The following is a 14,448-nucleotide window of genomic DNA, read 5'->3' as shown; positions in this document are numbered from 1 at the left end:
TTCCTATTTTGCAATGGATACATACCATCAACAGTGAAAAAAAATTCCCAGTTTAGGTTAGCACCTTAAAGCGTACAACAGGAAATCATTTGTACACATGTCTGTCATTTATCTCACAAGAATTAATATGGTTTACCTTGTAATCTTAAGGTTTTCCCATAAATTTGCCTGTTAACAGAAGAAAAATTACGCTATTAGTATTTTGTCATTTTTATATGAAAAGACAAACTTCTATCCGTACATGTGCACTAATCAGTGGAATAATAGCTAGCACTTTGCTAGACTGAAGAAATGTGATGAGTGATTTCTATTTCAGAAGCTATACCCACTTAAATATGTGCTCCTTAATCAGAAGGAAATCCAGCAAAAGATAACAATCACAAGTATTAAAAGCACCAACAGTAAAAGCAAATCAGCTCCATGCCATTACTCTTTAAGCATTTTGTATTAATTATATTCCACAGAGTCATGGATATAAGAAAATAAACTAATCACTATATCTTCTCGGTTCCCAAAGACTTGTGAATTAAAGCTTTATAAGACCTGATAAACTTGGCCTAGTGCAGTAGTGTGTGACCATTGTAATTCATAACTGTTCAATTTCATTCTTCCAATTGAGCTTCCATGAAATGAATTAAGCCCATAAGCAAACTAATCACAGTCCCACATTCCTTTGAAATCCCAGGCAATTAAGATATTCATATCTGTCCTTCACTAGATTGACAGTTCAAAATAATTCATTCTGTATCAGTTTTAAAAATTGTGCGCTCTATAGGCCTACAATTAGCAATCAAATACATCAAGTAACTACTAAGTAATGTGCTGCAATTTCACGTTCTCTGATTCTTTACTGACAGGTCTGTGATAACTCCTAATTAGAAAGTACCAAGTGTACCAATTACCAAAGGAAATAGATAAACTAAACATTATAACTAATTTCTGCATAAGCTTAAAACTTCTAAAACCGAGTTCGATCTATAAGGTCTTCAAAGAAGAGGAAATTATTTTAATCCTCGAATGTAAGGCATCAAGAAAATTTCTAGCAGTTCCATTACGAAATACAAACGCAAGTTCAGTAAAAAGTCCATATGATAAAAGTTTGAACTCCCCCAGACTCAAATACAGACATGGTGAACAGATTCCCCCAGGAAGCTCTAGTATGACCGACTGATCTCTGATATATATGTACACAAACACACACACGCACATGGGTGTGTGTGTGTGTGTATGAACTTGCGTGTTTGAAAACTTGATAGTAATGTGTAATGTATCTAGTTAGGCATTTTTACAAGCAGGTGGCAGGACTAACAAACCTTGAAAACAATTGTTCAAACCCGCACTTCTTTAGCTTAGAAACCCTGTGACAAGCAAGAAAAATTGACACAAAAAAGAGTAAGAACCCATGAAATTGATACCAAACACCATAAAACTTAAAAAGCACACCAATTTAAGACACATTGCTGTTCCAAATTTATCCAATAAGGAAGATGCAATATCTATATATATACTTATCCAACAAACATTTTCATATGGTGGAACAAAGGCATAGGCATAGGAGAAAAATGAAGATGATGACTGTGAATATGAGATGGTTTAGGATGCAGAAGGATCAATGCACCACCTTATCAAGAAAACCTTGAAGGCCTATACCACAAGATCCAAGTGAGAGGGGTTCAGTAGAAAGGTGGGTTTCTTTGTTTAGGACTGAAATGAATGGTTTGATGTTCTACTGTTTAGGACCTTTTCCATTCATTTTAAAGCATGGTTCAGTTCTTTCAACATAATAATTTAGTGAGCAAATCCTATCGTACCTGTCAATGCATTGAAGAAGATTTGAGTTCAATCAATTATTTAAGACGTTGGACTTGCTCATTGGAAGAAACGTAAAAAAAAAAAAATATATATATATATATATATAAAATAAAAATAATATTACACTACTGTCCCTCATATTTGGACAAATTATACACAGGTAGAGTATTTAATTTTTATTACTTTCACCCCTCTTAAGATTTGACGTATATATTCAACGACACCCTTTGTCAATAATGAAAATTCAAAAAATAACTAAGTTGCTTTTTTCTTATATTAAAAGATATCAATAATCTTATATTTTGACATGAAATGACAAAAATGCTATTGAAATGTAAATTATCAATTTTGATACCAATTTTAAATTATAATTTTTTTTTTTTTATGACATTTGATTAAGTTTTTTTTTTTAGGCTTGATTAGGTTACTTTTTTCTCAAAATAAAAAAAAAAAATGTAGGTAATATAGTATTTATAAGATGGGAAAAAAAAAAAAAAAAAAGGGTAATAGTTTTTGGTTTGACAGATTTTTTTATTAAACAATTATTAAATTAGATAAGGGTATGAAAGACATTTTATATTTTGAAGAGAAATTAAAGTAATAAAAGCCAAACGCCTCTATCTGTATGTAATTTGTCTAAAGGAGGCGGTGTAATTTAAAAAAAAAAAAAAAAAGTGTGTATTCTTTATATTGTGAATCTTTTAATTTTTTTTAACTTAATTTTTCAAAAATTACTTTCCAAAATTGTTGTCCACTAAATGAATTTTTAATTATTTTTAGTTTGTATGTAAAAAGGACAATACATGGGTCAATATGCAATTGATCACGTATTTACATTATAATATTGAATTGATTTGTTATACGGTACCAAATCGATTAAATGATCCATTCAACTCAGCGAATCTGATTCATTGTGGTGTTCATAATGAGATGTTGACTATACCTTTAATGGCTAGCCATTTGTGAAAAAGTACTAGACAATTTACCATGGTTTTAATTTACTGACCTACTTTAAATTACCTAATCGCACCACCTTGTGTTGATTGTGTTTAACTATTGACAAATTGTCAACATACATACATATATAAACACAAAATCATGTCGTGCTGCCAAGCAACATGGTCCAGCAATTGTGGTTTTGCCTCACACGACTCATTCTTACTTAGGTAGGCACCATAATCATAATGCTCTGATAAAGATGCTAACTTCAAAAGATAAGATTCATACATGTCATGACAGTAGAATCCTACTTAATTAGACCATATCGAACTATATCATCATTGGCTGTCAATTTCATGTTTGTATACTCAGACAGCACTGCACTGCCCACCGTATATATAGTGGTATATTCCCATTGTTTGTTTGAATGTGGAGTCCTTACAATAACCCTTCCTTTACCGGACAATAAACTTTTGAATTGCGATATAAAATTCGGATATCCGTGTCTCAATTATGTGAATGGAGATGATGTCATTAATCAGATCACATTATTACTCACTCACATAAAATAGTCGGATTAGTTCGAAAGTCCGACTACTTATTATTTTCCTAAACTATTAATAGTGCACCAAACAATAAGCTTCAAGTGTGATCATTGGATCATTTGTCTACCTGTATAATTTATCTTTCTTTAACGAAAAAGCGAGTAGTTCGAGTTTTTTTAGTGGATATTTGTAAGCGTGGTGAACTAAGTCATATAGAGTGGGAGCACAAAAGTAGAAAAATTTAAGTCACACAGAGTGAGAATGAGAACGATAATGTGCACGAAACATGAGAGTGAGGATTCACTCAAAACTTAAGAGTAACACTCGTTGAAAAACATTATGTGAGTTAGTCTGTGAGTATTTAGTTAACGAAAAATAAAAGAATAAATTATATGTGTGATGATATAAATAGATATAAACTACTAGTTAGCAGATTCTTTCTTTAAATAAACAACAAAATTAGGAAGATTTTTAGAACAGGTGGAAGTGGAATCTTTTCCCAAGAATGGATGATGCTTAAGATGTGGTACTTGTATGCAAGAATCCTTATTTGATATGACTATATCTAATGATTCCATTTTGGCATCTTAGCAACATGTATATAAAGAGCATCAGTTGACAACTATTTGCATGAGTTTTAGCATCAAGATTTGCACAAAAAGTTAATAAAACATAAACCCTTTTTATTAATAGGCCAAATGTTTACATCATAAACCTTTTATTTATGAAGAAATACAAGTAGAGCCAAAATACCCACATTGCATCTATTGCTTTATTATTCCTTCTGGACTCATTTATTTTGTCTCTGGCTCAGAATATTTCCTTCATCAGACACTTGAATAAAAGGGAAAAGTTACAAAGCGAACTACACATGGAGATTAATCCTTATACAACCTATATTAATCATTGATTAATAAACCCTAATCGATGCGCGACGATCCGACTTCCAAGTGATGTTGAAGCTGGATGCCAAATATCTCCCCCATGTCAGCCTCATCAGTATTCATGCTGCTGGATGCCTGGTCTGCTAAAAAGCATAAAAATAGTAGTAGTGCCACAATACACCTCTCATGTGCCCAAAAAGCAAAAACCCAATTGGATTAACCACCAATTAGGTTAAAAAAAAATTAGGGCACATGTATTAGGAGATTGATATATAGGCCACAAGGCAGGTCAGATGATCATAGGCCAAAACCAGGCTAGGCTAATGGAATGAGCCAACAAGAGGAGAAAATTAGGGATGTTCTCACAAAAACATCTTAGGAAAAAAACTAAGCTCTCTACTGATAAGTAGGATTTATTTTGTAAGATGTGTGAGTGAGTATAAACGTATACTAATATTGATATATAAGAAGAGAAAAGAAAAGAAAATGAGTAGAAAAAGACCGTGGTGGGACAAAGTTAAAGTGATGCAGATTAGTGGTATTTCCACTCCTTTCAAAGTGAAATATAGGGAGTTCGAGATTAGTCGTCTCCTTGAATATACCAGCAGAGGAGCATGGTGGTGCATCGTTTAAGGATGTAAAACCGCGCCCGTTGCTCCTTAACCAAGGAAGCACACTTCCTTGTGAACCCATTGGCCTTTCTCTTTGAAGTGCCACTCTTGTAGTGTCGCTTGAGCTCAGCCATAGCTGAAAATTGATTTATAGTATGACTTTGAAAGAAAAAAAAAAAAGAAAAGAGAGAGAGAGAGAGAGAGAGAGAGATGGGAAAAAAGCCCACAAATTGGAGCTGGACCCTGAGAGGGGTAGTGAGAATGAAGTGATGTATTTATAGAAAGAATAGAAGGGGGTTGACTAGGCTTTGAAATGAGAGGGGGAATGAACATGGTCAGGTTCGAAAACAGAGGGATTTGCATGGAAAGGTGTATAAACTCAGCATTGTTTTTTCTAAGAAAGAAGGGAGTGAACGTGGGCATAGATTTTTTATGTATTTAAAATTAAGCTGTGTATATACATTGGAAGAGAATGGATATATGATTGTTATATACATACATACATACATACATATATATATATATATATATATATGTATGTATGTATGTATTTGAGTGCAAGTAAGTAAGTAGATTAATTAGAAAAGTGGCAAAGGAGGCATGAGAAGAGGAGGGATGTTTAATGAAGACAAGGCAAAGAAAAGAGCTATGGGAACAGTGTGTCGGCTAGCTTATCTCAATTCTGAGGTGTATTATTACTGTATTGGGAGGCAGCTTTATTTGGTTTCCAACTTGGCTCCATATCCCAAGTTTCCCCCCTTTCTCTCTCCTCAGATATTTGCATATCATATATATGTATCTATATATGTGTGTGTGTGTGTGTGACAATGAAGTGAAAATACGATGGTAAGAGAAGTTTATTTTACCATATAATTATAATGCACAACTTGACAGTCAAAGATTCGATCATGGATCAAAGTTAATGACAGTGAATAAGAAATTAAAGAAGTATTAGCTTGCAATGATCTCCAAATTTCCAACTCTGATTGTGCTGTAGGTTGTCCTTGACGGAACATTTATGTAAAATCCAGTTATTTTCTCCTTATAGTTACCAAAAAAGGATTTTTGTCAAACGAGGATAATGAAGAAACAATATTGGCACTTTTCAAAGTATATATATATATATATATATATATATATATATAAAGAATTTCCATAATACTTATAGTTTACATTTCGTTTTGAAAGGAAATAAGATACCACTAAGACATATAGATAACATATAAAAAGATAAGTTAATCTTTCACTATGATTAAAGTAACCCGTATTAAAGATAAGTTAATCTTTCACCATGATTAAAGTAACCCGTATTAAAGATAAGTTAATCTTTCACCATGATTAAAGTAACCGTATTAATGAGAGAAAGTAATAAATATGAATAGGAATTCGAGTATTGGTTGTTATCGTCATTATTCTTGTCTTATTTTCATATGAATGGAATCTGCGATATAATTTTATTTCCTCTAGTATTTAATATAATAACTTTTTAAGTAAATTTGAATTTTCTGTCTGTATCGAATCCATTCCCCCAACACTCTCGTAATTGCAGTTGAAATTGACTAATGGCCTACATTCTTATTAGACCAAGCGCCTAGAGATACTACAGAAAACAAGATTTTTACAAATCTGCGGACTTGAATATGTACACCAAGGACTTTGAAGTTCATAAGATTTTGGAGATATGCAAATTTTACCATGTGGATGCTGAGATTTGGTATCAAAAATCACCCATTCTCTATTGTCCCATTTGTCACGTTTTGGGCTACTTTGGAGACAACATCTAATCTCCATAGATTGGTTCATTCATGTCCTAGAATAAACAAACATTTGTTTTGAGGACATATATATCATTATCAGATTTAAGGTTTTAGCTAACAGCTGTAACAATGGTCATAGTATTTTCTTTAGTACGTTTTCTTATTTTCTATTTCAATATGGAGTATCAAAGAAGTGAATTAGCAACATGTCTATGGCATAACTTCCTATTAGCATGAGATTCTTTTCTGACAGCTGCCTTCCAACTGTGGCATATATTTCTATAGATATCATGTTGTTCAAAAACAGTTCGAACTAAGATTTTATACGTTCATTAAATAAATATGTTTATTTTGAACTTAAACAATGAGAACGGTTATTAAATGGTGCCTAATAGATTTTTTAATAATATTTTGAAATGTTTCATAAATCATGCTACTAAAAACACTAAAATAACAGTTAAAAAGTAATAAAAACCAATAAAAAAATTAAAATTAAAATAATATGTTTCACAAGTGAACAAGTCGAGCCAAGAAGTCTAGAAAGAGGACGGAATCAATTTTTTCCCTTTTTATGACATGTCAACAACAATTCCTCTCAAATTTAATCTAATAAAGAAAGGAGTAATTTGTCTATTTATGTATCAACAATTTAACTATAGTTAGCATGTCACAAGTCTCCCGTCATTCTCATCATTTAAATAAGTTTGGAACATGTAATTGATTCATAAGTATTGGGTTGAAGCTTGCATATGGTAATTATGATAGGAAAATGATTAGTTTTGAGAGTTGGACATATTCGATTTATTTATTATTATTATTATTTTTTTTTTTATGTGTAAGTGAAGGATTTTAATAGTCCCTAGAGGCGTAGCAGTATTGGCAGGGATTCAGGAGATAAGTGCTTGAAGTCTCACTTTCGAATCGCACTCCTGACTTGAATGGTGCGTGTGTTGTGAAGTTGATACACGTGTTCTAAAAAAAAAAATTATTTAAAGAATTTCAACATTATCTTTACTCACGTAAAAAAGTCAACGTTATTTTTATTTACATAAACAAAAAAGTCAAATATGTCCGACTCTCAAACATTCATTCTCATATAATTACTATTGTCCAATCTATGAAAGTAATTAAGTATGAAATCACACGTCTTTAATTTGAGTGTTGTTAACATGTGACAAAATGGTACCAATATCTTAATTTAGTAGTAATTTGTGAGTCACACTATGTAAGCTGTTAAGTGTTCAAACATTATTTAATCACCATGTATCTTAGTCGTTTTACAAATTAGTGCTATGAGGAACAGACTCGAAACATACCCAATTAATCATGGATGAATAGAACCACCATTAGGATGGTGGTGAAACGACTAAGAACACCGTCTCATTCATAAATATCCGTAATCTTTTATCTTTTAATATAAAAATTGAACGCACCAGTTCCCAAAATATTGGAAGTAATAAAATGCAGGCCAAGAAATTGAGAGTGACATGTTCAATGTATAGAGTGAGAGTAAAGAGCCTGAATGAACATTCCCTGTACGAGGTGGTTTATTAGTTTTCTGTACAGTTGATCCAAATACAATGTATGTCCGAGATTGAAGCAAAAGCTAACATCAATTTTGCATATTATGAAGTACAAGGGAAGTGATCTGAATGCATATTAGTGCATTGAATCAAGTACATATTTAAGTACAGTACTTAAAGAGGATGTAAACAACACACTTCAGTGCCTTTTCATTGAAATAAATGTAAAATAAAAAGAACAACTGAAAGTAATATTGGAAACCACATTGACTTGTTGAAATGATCCTTCAGATTTGCAGGCCATGAGAGTGCACACTTTGCAAGGACATGTAGAATCAGTAGGAGTGAGGTTTAAGAATTTGGACATAAATCTCAGAGTAATGCTACATTTAATTATTGGGTGCTTGTGTAACTGTTCAACAAGGACTTTTAGTCGAAACGGATACAGAACACAGGTACGACATGATTAAACACGGCGATACGATAAATTGTAAAAAAAAAATTAGGACATGAATAAGGCATGGATACGTTAAAAAAATAATAATATAATATATGTCATTGTATATATAAATAATATATATATTTTATCATTTTATCCATATAATCATAAATAAATCAATAATTTGAATTTTAGAGCTTGATGTTTGTTATTTTTGTTTTCTTAAATTTTAAATTATTTTTCTAATTAACCCATAATATATTTTAGATTGCATTAAATTACATGTTTCTAAAAAAAAAAAAAATGCTTCGTAATTACAAGTCACCTTGCCATATCCTAAAAGTGTCCAAAACATATTCTTTCTATATCCCAGCCGTGTCTGATCAGAAAATAAAATATTCATTATTCAAGATACTTCTACCCGTATCATCCGACGTGTGTCCGGCAAGTATCCGATACTGCCACGTCACCTTAAGAAAAGTATCTATACTTCCTATCTCAGCCATAATGGATAAAGATAAAAGTCTCTCTCCTCTCAAAGTGTTTCAATAAATGACAATCACATAAATCGGTCTTTTATCATTTTCCTGAATCTAATTCTAAAGGCTCTATCATTTTCCTAAATCTAATTCTAAAGGCTCTATCATTTTCCTAAATTGATGGCATGGTAAGTTTTGGGCATATCTACTACAAGAGAGGCGTCAAAAGAGTTGCTGTGAACATTGATGGTGATCTATGCAGTGATATTCTAATTCTTTGGGCTCCAAAGATTGAGTGCATATGCAAAGGGACCTCTTGCAGATGATTCTATAACATATCTTAGATTAACAGATTTATGTTCATCTCACTATTCTTTTATTTCAGGTCCCACTTTGTTTTTCTTACTGTAGTGTGCATAATTAGGGCATAAACAGTTCTAAAAAACACTTAATATAGAAAACCAATTTCAAAATGGGTATGGGGTAGTCTTCGAATCGGATATTTTGTTATGCTATTTTCATGATTTCACACTTACAGTTTCTTCTTGTAAGAATCAGCAGACAAGCATTCAACTGAGACCATGATTTCATGAATTATGCTCTAAAATTAATGCAATAATTTTAGTGGAACACAGCAAAATTTTCATTCAATCATAGAAACAACAAAAATTTATTATGACAGAAACCCCAAATGAAATGAAATCAATAGAACTAATGAGCTTGACATGCAACAGGACAGGTTTTTCCACAAGCCAGAGGGATTCAAATTTATGATCACTAGAAATACTCACTACACAACATTGCAAAACATGAGTCTTGCCGTAACACTGCAGCCGGAATTATTCGCAAGAGAAGCCTTTTTTTATAGAGAGGACATCTGCAAGGCGCTCTCCCTCCCAAGCCTTACAGAGTTGACATAATTTAGGGGGCTGTGTGCAGAAATACCAGGGAATGCAAGTCCAAATATCCTGAACATTACTGATAACCACCCCTCTTTATACTCCGGCCCATGCACATACCCCATCATCAAACTTCTAAGTAACTCCCACACCGCATTCAGATACTCTGGTATCAGGTATCTAATCCCAAAGTAATTTCTGTTCGGCTCCTCGTCCACTTTCTTCAAAGTAACATACATAAAAGAAGAAATCAAGTCAGCATAACTAATTTAATCAATGATTCAAGAAAGTCATGAACTTTACATGGGGACTATAACTTAGAACAGAACAGTGAACAACTCTTCTAGTTTGATTGGATAGAATTTTATCCATGCCATGCTGAAGAACAAAACTTTCGGCTTCTGGACTAGAATTTTGTGGTCTACAATGCCTAGTATGCTTATTTATTGATCATATCATCAATATTTCTTCTAATAAAATCAAATGACAGGTCAAAAGGCACAAGGTTTACAAATTATCCCCGATTTAATCTGAAAATGCTGTCATAATGTAGTGAAAATACCAAAATTCGTTGATATACGGCCCTATGCATATTTGACACACTCTACAACAGAATGGTCCAGATTCTTATTTAGCGGAAACATGTTCACAGTATACACCAGAAACACGATTTGTTTGAAAAGGATGATGAACTCCAATACAATAACATATGAAAGAAGTAAAGTAAGAAGACCAAAGGCAAGAGACGTACTTTCTCAATGTAGAAACTGTTATAGTAAAGGCATGTCCCAAAATGCTTATACAGGAAGGTTCTGTCATCGTAAGGCAGCCTTGGCACAAGGTCATTGCAGTAGACTACCCTGAAGTACTTAGGGAATGGACAATCTAAATGGCCTTCCATAAAGCTCCCCAGTTGCCTGTTCCCAACCCTTGGTTGTCCAAATGTGTGTACACCCAGCAACCTTTGCATGACTTCCTTCTCTTCATGTAGTACTAGCACTGTTGGGAACAAGATAGCAAGGGCCCCTCCTAAGCTATGTCCAGTGACTACAAATTTTGCATTCTTGTGCTCCTTCAGTAAGCTCTTGAGCTTACTTTTCACAGCAAAATATGCAGTCATTTCCACCATCTCTGGTATGAGCTTCTTCCTGCCACTATCAGCTGAAGGGCCAGTGGTTATATCAACAGCATTTGAAGGGGTGATATTTGCGTTATTCCCTTGAAGAAGTTCCTGGAAGGTGGAGGCATCATCTCTGTTGCCCAAACCTAAGGCTTCTAAAAAACCCATGTGGACTTTTCCCAATTTAGGGATCTCATACCAAGAGTAGTCAAAATCAGTACTCCAGTCATCAGCATCAAATGGCTCCGTGCCCCTGAAACTGATCAAAATCAAATTTGCATCTCTTGGTTTGTCACAGAGTATAAAAACTTGGGTCGACCTCTCCTTTTGATAATCTATCAAAAAAAGTTATTTAATAACGAAAAAAAGTATTAGAAAGACATAAGAAGATCTAAAATCATAACTTTAACAAAAAAGAAGAAAGTTCATGTATTAAAGTTGACTTAAAAGGAAAGAAGAAATAACTAGATATAAATGAAGAATGTTCATCAATGCATAAAGCTGGATAATTCCAACAGCTGCCAATGAATATAAATCACATGACAAGTCTTCAATTACCGTTCCAGCAGTTGTAGAAGTCCACAAAATGCATCTGCTTTTTGTCAAGAAGTGAAATTACAAAAGTTAATATTGTTGTGTGCGGTTCATGTTGTACAATCAATTAGCATGAGGAAAGGGAAACAGAGCTGAGTTCACATAGGAAAACCTGCCTTCCAGTGGAGATTTACAACATTTCTAACGACATTGGCATTTTCATAGGCTAACTTGGCGGCTATTATGCAGAGGTCCATAAGACCCTGATCTCCTATTTCTACCCGTATGCTTCTCTGTCCAGAAGCAGATTCACTGATTCCTTCCAACAGAACATCACTCCTGTAAAGGTCTATTCGTCCATCTAAATGCCCAATTGCGCTTATAAAAGTCTCTGAACCTCTCTGTGGTATCACCACCTTTCCTGCTTCCCCAATGCCATTACATTAACAGATCACATTACTGTTGTTGCAACAATGTACTGCACTTTTCTGATAAAAATTATATGAGACATTTTCATAAATGGAAGTTAGGAAACCAGATTAAGCAAGCACACTTCAATAACTGGCCTATCATTTATTTATTTTACTGAACTTTGCATGTTATCAAAGTAGCACAAATATTGTATACTACTCCATAATGTAATTCCCCGAATTGCAAATGATTCACAAATTTTAAAACCTACAAATTCAAAGAATTCCCTAATTGTTATCGACTAATTTTAAAACATACACATTCAAAAAGAAAATTTCCCAGGTAATTAAACATTCATAGAACTCCCTAATTGTTATCGACTATTCTACACCTTTTCATTTAACATTCTATGGCTTAATCTACAAAAAATCAATAAAATTACATCTTATTATTTATTCGACAAAGCTTTTTTTGAAGCCTTTTTCGTCATTAATAGTGTTTCTCCTTTTTTTCATTTCGTTTTATGATAATGTTCACTTAAATCCCAAATTTGAATGATTTGTAGGAAGAACTCCAACATTTGTCATTGTGGTTACAATGTCTATGTGAGTATTTCAGTAATTAAACTTGCTATTGAACTACTCTCTGTTAGAATTTTGAAATAAACCCCAACGGGTTGGCTCAAGTGGGTAAGTAAATTCGCCATGGTGCCTCAGAAAGCGGCAGGTCTAAGATTAGACTCCTCTTGGGGTCAAACAATTCTTTGGAGGGATGTATGAGTATTGAATACCCAATTATATTGTCTTGGGGATCGGATTCAAATCAGTTCTTGTTCTCATAAGCAAACAAATAGTTCTGGAATGCAATAGAAATATTACACATTTTGGGCAAACTCATTGCATGAAGCTACCGCCATTGCAGAGTTGGACGACCGCAGTCTTATCTCGGCATTTGGAGAGGTTGTTTCCTTATTTTGAAACCATGATCTCCAAGTCACAATGGAGCAACCTTAGTGTTGAACTAAGGCTTACCCGTACACAACCCAAGGGTATCAATTCATTCTCATAATGGATAACCACCATCACAATTGATATAAATAAATCACGTATATGCATACCAACCGTACTTTCGAAAGGAGTTCAGGTCTCAAGCCAATATGTGTGTGTGAGTACCAACTAAAAATAAAATAAAAAAAATAAAAAAAGCACATATATGCATATTTCAACAGCAAAAGAATAAGCCAATTTCCTATATAAATACATATCACATATACATATAAGTTGTGAATATATATCGAGTGTAAGAGAGAAACTTACCGTGGAAAAAGTTGTAGAGTAAACCGAGGAAACCACCATTTTCATTGTGGAGATTGAGGACGAACTCCACGAAGTAGCCAATCCACTCCATGGGCTTACCAAAAAGGGCTATGATCTTCCGGACTACAATCGACACAAATATGACCCACCGGTGGTCACCCATCAATCTTCCTCCTCCTCCGCCACGGCCGCCGCCGCCCAACAACTCCCTGTCACCGTCGTAGGAGCATTCGAGAAATTTAGAACAGCTTGTTCTGTCTGATGACGCCCAGAATTGAACAAGGTCGCGGATTCCACCATTTTCAGGACGAACAATCAGGTACCTGAAACTTTGGGAAGAGTTGTCATCGTCTTCAATAGCCATTTCTCACTCACTCAGTCACTCTTTGATTCTACTCTTCTCTTTCTCACACTAGAAATGGAACTTGTATGGGTGGTCGTGGAGGTAAAATTATGATTGAAGGAACATTGATTGTGTGGGAATTTTTACATTGGGATTTCCAATTTATAGGTTTCAGGAGAGGCAGAGGTCGCGTGTACAGGAATGGAATATCTGGACTAATCAAACAGATTGCCGTTAGAGCCCCCAACTCACAATTGATAAAGGTGTATGGGTAAATCTGAAATTTTGTATCAAGACTCAGACGTAAAAGAAGAATTGTTGAATTATCAAGGGTCTATTTGGTTAAGTTCTTTGAGCATTTTTTTTAGAATTGGAAATTAGAAAATGGTACAAAAGCATGCTTTGATTAATGATTCCCTTGCTTGTTTTTTTAGTTAAAAAAAAAAAAAGACACGTTTTCAGTGTTTAGACCCAAATTGGACATTTGGTTCCACTGCAACATAGGGAAGTCAAATGATAAGATACTTGTCCGGAAGGGGAAGGGGAAGGATCGAGCCGCTAAGAGATGCCATGTCAGTAAATTTTTTTAGAATTGAAAATTAGAAAAATGGTACAAAAACATACTTTGATTAGTGATTCCTAAGGCTTGCTTGATTTCTTAGTTTAAATAAAATATGTTTTCAGTGTGTAGACCCCAAATTGGACATTTGGTTTCACTACTACATAAGCAAGTCAAATGATAAGGTCCTTACCCGGGAGGTGAAGGATCGAGCCGCTAGAGATGCCATATTAGCATAAGTAAATCCCTTTTGACTGGTATTTTAATTTAATCAAAA

The 14,448-nt window shown here is 33.8% G+C and overlaps 1 protein-coding gene across 1 annotated transcript; it reads right to left on the bottom strand.

Moving 5' to 3' along the window:
• Positions 1-9,608: 9,608 nt before the first annotated feature.
• LOC132285463 (triacylglycerol lipase OBL1) lies at positions 9,609-14,053 on the bottom strand. The gene is made up of 5 exons (XM_059787656.1): positions 13,270-14,053; positions 11,719-11,963; positions 11,567-11,600; positions 10,640-11,343; positions 9,609-10,109 (listed from the first exon to the last, which is right to left on the bottom strand). Exons 1-5 carry the CDS (start codon positions 13,631-13,633, stop codon positions 9,852-9,854), a joined length of 1,605 nt encoding a protein of 534 aa, XP_059643639.1. The 5' UTR covers positions 13,634-14,053; the 3' UTR covers positions 9,609-9,851.
• Positions 14,054-14,448: the final 395 nt, after the last annotated feature.

Source organism: Cornus florida, unplaced genomic scaffold, assembly GCF_030987335.1.
Source record: "Cornus florida cultivar Cherokee Brave unplaced genomic scaffold, ASM3098733v1 CherokeeBrave_3.0.0_Hap2_Chr11, whole genome shotgun sequence".
In the NCBI taxonomy this organism is placed as follows: domain Eukaryota; kingdom Viridiplantae; phylum Streptophyta; class Magnoliopsida; order Cornales; family Cornaceae; genus Cornus; species Cornus florida.
The sequence above is the reverse complement of the archived record's forward strand: the minus strand, read 5'-3'. Positions and strand labels throughout refer to the sequence as shown.

Bases quoted from the DNA above. Each gene is read 5' to 3' on its own strand.
- LOC132285463 (XM_059787656.1), bottom strand. From the start codon at position 13,633: ATGGCTATTGAAGACGATGACAACTCTTCCCAAAGTTTCAGGTACCTG. The intron at 11,601-11,718 runs GCAGGTTTTCCT...GACAAAAAGCAG, and splicing joins TTGTAAATCTCCACTGGAAG to ATGCATTTTGTGGACTTCTA. The intron at 11,344-11,566 runs GTAATTGAAGAC...TTTTTTTGATAG, and splicing joins CTTCTACAACTGCTGGAACG to ATTATCAAAAGGAGAGGTCG.